Source organism: Apteryx mantelli, chromosome 3 (assembly GCF_036417845.1).
Source record: "Apteryx mantelli isolate bAptMan1 chromosome 3, bAptMan1.hap1, whole genome shotgun sequence".
NCBI classification, from domain to species: Eukaryota; Metazoa; Chordata; class Aves; order Apterygiformes; family Apterygidae; genus Apteryx; species Apteryx mantelli.
Genome location: NC_089980.1, coordinates 18601051 through 18607050, shown reverse-complemented (window position 1 = coordinate 18607050; position 6000 = coordinate 18601051). Strand labels below are relative to the sequence as shown.

Sequence of the window (6000 nt, the reverse complement as noted above, 5' to 3'; positions counted from 1 at the left end):
ATTAGCTCATTAAATAACCTGCATAAAAACATCACACAGAACTGCACAGAACGACAATGATGCACAAGTTAATAACAAAAAGCTACTTGGTGATTTTCAGTTGTCTCTACCTTATGTAGCCTGGTTAAAGGATGCTGCATTTCTGCCGATCTTCACTAAACTTTAAGGCTAGAAAGCGGCCTATATTTGCCTCACTTCCACATGCATTTCTGCAGCAATTCCACATACCTACCGTGATCTCCCAGGAAACAGTCACGTCATTTGCCACTTGCACCATCAATGCCTCTTCCCATTTGAACAAGCCTTTGAAAGCAGGTTAAGGCCACAGATCTCACTTGCATCTGGTTATTGCAGGTACAAGAAATTGATTTAGGCCAAACAAGTGGAATTGTAACCGTCTTAAGGCCAGCCAGGCTCCACCTCTTGCTAACAAACACACTTTCCCCAGCTCCCAATTTGTTGTGTTCAGAACCAAAGGTCTTTAGGCTTTAGTCAGCTGCTTAAGTCAAAGGGATCATTTCACTCTTCATTTGACATCCATTTTACATTTTACAGAGCATGAGACTCTGTTTGAATTGTTTATTGAAGAACAGAAGGCCAGGGAACTCGAATAGGAAACCACAGTCAAAGCTACTGCTTTTAGCTTGCATGTTTTACAGAAGGTGTTCCTCAATCTACTGAACAGCTGCTATCCTGCCTTTGATAGTGGGATTTCCAGTGGCTCACGCTCTCCAATGTCCATGTTCTGCTCATTTAAAAACAGGATTAACAAGCCCAACTTGGGTCAAGAAAAGCATCCAACAGGCAGCTACAGCATGTGGTAGAGGGCTCTGTGAAAGTTACCTTAACATAACACTACCCAGAGAAACGGCTGGGTCTGCTGAGACTACCCCTTCTTCTGTAGTGAGGCTTTCTTTGTGGGGTAGGGAGTGGGGGGAAGGATGGAGTATCATGAAAGCATAAAGTATCATCTGAACAGGGCAGAAGCTTGGAGACACTTACGTGTTGGGCACAAGCCCCTCTGCTCCTTCCCCTCTACAGGGCAAGTACATTGCTTTCAGTGCTTACTCCAGTATGGGTCTCAATCTGTTTCCACATTTCATCTTCGTATTACAAATACTGCTATGTGGCTTTCATCATTTCCTTTTCTGATTTTTCATATCCCCATAGTCAAGAAGATCAGGAAGAGAGAAGAAACGTCATTCTGTCTTTGTGGAAGATGAAATCAAGAGCTCTTTTTAAGTTTTGTAAGAGCCATTAGGTTAAAGTTTTGGCTTACATTTCATTATTTGTAACTTTCCCAGGGAGGAAATCAGTTAACTATCTCTTCTGAACAAGAATCTTGCCTTCGTGTAGGGTTAAGACACATTAACAGGCCATATCTGAAAGGAGCTATTCCAGTCTGTGACCAGGGTGACATGCAAACTCTTTACAATTACTTGTTTGTTACCTTAATCCACATGCAAAACAGACACCTTAAGTGACAGCGGAAGTGTCATCTCCAGCCAGATTTCCCATCTCTCGGAAACAATGGCAACAAAGCAACAGACAATCCCAGGATTTCTATTTTTGAAAAGTGTTTACTCACGTAGTTTGAATAAATTAATTTGCAAATAAAAATTAAACTACAGTATAATATAGTCTGAATAAAATGATTAGAACTACTACAATACAGGGGTTTCTTGCTGCATAAGTTTCATTACTTAATGCATATAATCTGGAAAATGTCAAAATCAGTTATATTTCTATGAAAAGGGAGTAACAGCAGTTACTTGTACATGACAGCTAACTGAACTTATACAGATTTCCTGACACATGCATTTCCTGAGTGAACCAAACAATATATATAATTTTTTTTTTTAAATGGAGAAACGATTGACAGTCAAAGTAAATAATTCATGACATCTAAGCAACACAGGTCTCTCTTTAAACCAAGGAAAGTTTAGAACAGCTTTGAAAAGAAAAATTAAAGCTATGCTATAAAGTACAGAAATTTGCTACGGTCAATTATACAGTACATATTTGGAAAAAAGTATGAAGCTGGCTAAAAAAATGTTCAACTCAATCCTAAAAAGATCAGGTTGTGTATTTGCCATGAAGCATGGTGGCTTAGCAGCAAAGCTGGATGTAGTGCACTGGCCTTTTCTGGTGGATACAGAAGGGAAAGGAAGGGTAGAGAAAGGGGGATGTTTCTGTGGTGCTGAGCAAGGCTACCTGCTAGAGGCCCCCCCCAGTGTGGACGGCCTTTACGCAGGCTTCCCACACCAAGGGCTTCGAGTCCGACTGGGTCCCAACTCACGCTCCTCCCTAACAGACTGCTGCTTGTGCCAAGTTACACGGTGATGCCAGGACACAGGCAAACACCCATTAGGTGCCAGGCTTCAACTGGGTTCTGTCTGGCACCTAAAAGAGTATTTGCACCCCGCTCCTCGTGGCAGACGGGCGAGCGTACAACGCCAGTGACCCCCGTGTGCCTGAGCCTGCCAGGCCGCAACGGGCCAGGCTAAATGCAGAACATCCGACAGACAAGTCCCCTTTCCGGCTGCTTCTCAAGCTGGTCCCCGCTCCCCACACGTGCACCCGCGCATGCACCTCCTCTCCCCCCAAACAGCAAGGAACAAATGAGCCTTGTCTTTCAGGTTTGCCAATGTTTAAGATTGAAAAACCCCTCATAAATGTTACTAAAGTTAAATAAAGACATGTGTTAGCATGAAGGGAGAAAAAAATCCTTAATCTAGACTAAGTTGCATATTCAAGGAGTCTGGTAAATATTTTCTCATAACCAGATCTTAAGTACAGTCCTACCAAAAAGACATTAAGTCGTCCTTCTTATCTACCTTTCACAAGGTTAAAGCACATCTTTATGCCATCATAACTTGCATTAGCTTTGTTTAAAAAGCATTTTAGCTATTCTAAGAACTCAGCATTTTAGATTAAAAAAGATTTTTCTACCATTTCTGTCTCATATGTCTCCATCCAGAACTACTCTACACATCCAATTGTTGGATGTAACACACTATGACCATGCTACTCTAAACGTTCTAGATATTTTCAATAATAAAGATAAATAGAAAAGAGTTAATATACATGTTATATTTTACAATGTTTGCATCCAAGCTGTAAACTAATGTTCTTTGAACTATTTACCCTCCATATACAAAAAGAATGAAACAACTTTCAAACATCATGGGCATATAATTCAAAACCATTAAACTGAAGGCATTGAATTTCACTCGACAACACTTCCTTCACCTCTTCAGAAATAGTCATTAACTAAAGAAGCAAGAGTTCTCCCCCTTCACCCCCCATTTCTTCCATTTCCAGACTTTTCTTGATAGAGAGGGATTTAGCTGTTGTAACAGAAAACAAAACTTCTTCATCTTAATGCAAACCAGCAAAGCCCAGAGAATACGAAAGACAGTTTAAAAATCAGAATCGCTTAGCTTATCAGTTTACTGTAGTCCTTGATAACACGTGTTAGTCAAGAGGTCCTTGGAAAATGAGTCTGATGTAACCTTGCTCACCAGCCAGCTGATGTGCACAGAACGGACAGGCTGCGTGAAACGTGTGAGTACCATGAGGAAGAGGAATTTGGGACCAGTATGCAGTTGTCTTTTCTGAGCACACATGTCCGCATGGGCTGAATGCATGAGTTGGAGGTCCTGCATCCACATAAAATCCCGCTTCACATCCAAGCCACAGAGGCACATAGGGGCCAACAGAGCGGCACATGGGACACTCTCGATCCTTGCCGTCTCTCTCCTCTTTGTTTCCCCAGTTGTGATAGCCGTGGACATGGCCGCAATTCAGATACACCCATGGTTGCTTTTCATCTACAACATCTTTTCTCTTCATGCTGGGAAACGCCAAGGTGTTAAATCCTACAGGACACTGGGGTCTTGCTGCATTTATTTCTTGTCTTAGTGCCTCCAGGTGTTTGACAGTAGGAGTGCGTGAAAGGCCTTCTGCAGTGCGCCACAGCAAGGTTGCTCCACAGAGGTCAATTAAAGAGCCATCTTGGAGTTGGTTTGTTTCATTCTCCACCTTTTGAAGGACAGAGAGGGAGGGAGAGAAATAGTGAGATGTCACCTAATATTATAAGAGTAACATGAGACACTTTAATAGTAAACACCCGCCTGGAGGGTCTGGACAAAAAGTACGAAGCACCTACTGATGCTGAGTGCCCTATACAACATACCCATATAAAACCCAGTGTCAGCTCCTCCCCGCCTTAAGTTTTTTTTTTTTAAATCCATCCTCTTAAAAAGAAAATATTTCAAGGCACACGTAAAATTAAGGCCACAAAAAACTCCCATCCATCCTTTATTACTCCTTTCAACTCCTTCCCAAGAGTGCTTCCAACTATGCTACCTGAACTGCATCAAGGAAGAATGGCACAGGGCCAGTCTTGTTTAGTCCTCCATCGTATTTTAAACTGTTTTCTTCACACACATCTGTACACATGCACACCTAAGCCTCCTCTCCCTAAGGAAAAAAGCAGCTACCAGCATTCCTAAATAAATGCATCACTTATTTAAATGTTTGTGTTGTATCTATTTTTGCTAAGAGATCCCAAGTCATACAACACCAATCACCTCCCCTCCCAGGAATGTAGGCCCTGCTTTAAAAATAAGGGGAAAACTCAGAACACCAAGGTGGAGATGGATTCCCAGGTAGAGAGGCATGTGCCAATAAAACTGTAATTGTTCTTTATTATAAATTCTTAATTATTTATAATAATAGGACAAATAGGAAAACTGAAAAAGCATAAGCTTAAGAGGGAGAGTCAGGAAAACATTCTTTAAGCACAGGACCAGCACAGCTTGCAGAAGAGCATACTAGACTAGTCACTCAATGTAGGAGAGCAGTCTAGATTTGCAGTTAAGTACAAGTTTAGAGCCAGATTCTGCCAGTTATTCAGGCTGAGCAACAAGTATGAAGAGACACACACACACACGCACACACACACAGTCAGTGCAACTAACTGCAGAGGCAGTATATGCACAGAATGAAGCACTTCTGTCTAGGTCCAAGCTACCTAGACTATGGCTGTATCCATTTTAAACATGCTGCATAAAATGTTGGCTACCATTCTTACCATTTTACCCCTCTGCTGAGCTGATCTGGTTTCACGGAGGCTGAACACATTCCCACACACAGATATCTCTCTCCACACCCCTGGCTTGGAGTCTTCAGTAAATCCATTACGGGGATGCATAACAAGAACTCCATTTGTGGTTAGTCCATCCATCTGCCCATCTGATGTCTTCCACTTTGCAGCTTTCTCCTAAGAGAAATGACATCAATGAAAATTTCAATTTGTCTGGAGTTACAGAATAGTTGGAAGACTGAACCTGCATTGACCTGGGAGAAGAAAGTGTTCTCTTACCCCAAGAAAGATGTTTTTCGAGGAGTCAAATCCTGCAGCATATATTCTTGCTGTAAAAGGAGGGTTCCGCTCACATATGATTCTGCAAGCAAACCTTGATATAGTGCTCTGCACAGACTGTGTATCTGAATTACTCTGACTTCCAGGAACTGTATCTGTCACAACAAAGTCTATAGGACTCTCCGTTGACCGACCAATCTGGCAAGGAGTAAAAACCACAGTGTTAGAAGTTTGACTTTGGGTGTAGTAACACTCAAACCCAAACCATTTAAGTGACCAAGAAAAAATCATGACATTCCAGTTTGAAGCATTCTCCCCTCCCAGTCTAAATTTGGGGTTCTGAAGCCTAATCTGAATTGATGAGTTATTCTACCTCCATCTGACCAAAGTTATTGTGAAGCCTAAGTTCAGCCAACTGAAGGAAGGAGAAATAAAAAGATGTAATTAAGCCAAATTCAAGAGGATTTTTCACTGAAAGTCTTCTCATCAGAAAGGTTAGACTCAGGTCAGCTGGATTGGCTGTAGCAGTGCCAAAACAGCTAGAAAACAGCAGTTAGATAGAAGAAAAGTGGTGTTCAGTCACTTTGCAAGCCCAGAATATTCTGAACAAT

General features: G+C 41.7%; 1 protein-coding gene across 2 annotated transcripts in view; it reads right to left on the bottom strand.

The window, feature by feature from the left end:
* Nucleotides 1-1566: 1566 nt before the first annotated feature.
* PELI1 (pellino E3 ubiquitin protein ligase 1) overlaps nt 1567-6000 on the bottom strand; it is a 46832-nt gene continuing 42398 nt past the window's right edge. For both annotated transcript variants that reach the window (XM_067292794.1, XM_067292793.1), the window contains 3 exons: nt 5390-5587; nt 5099-5287; nt 1567-4044 (listed from right to left, as the gene is read on the bottom strand). In XM_067292794.1, coding sequence (XP_067148895.1) covers nt 3478-4044; nt 5099-5287; nt 5390-5587 — 954 coding nt within the window. In that variant the 3' untranslated portion in view covers nt 1567-3477. The remainder of the gene's footprint in view (nt 4045-5098; nt 5288-5389; nt 5588-6000) is intronic.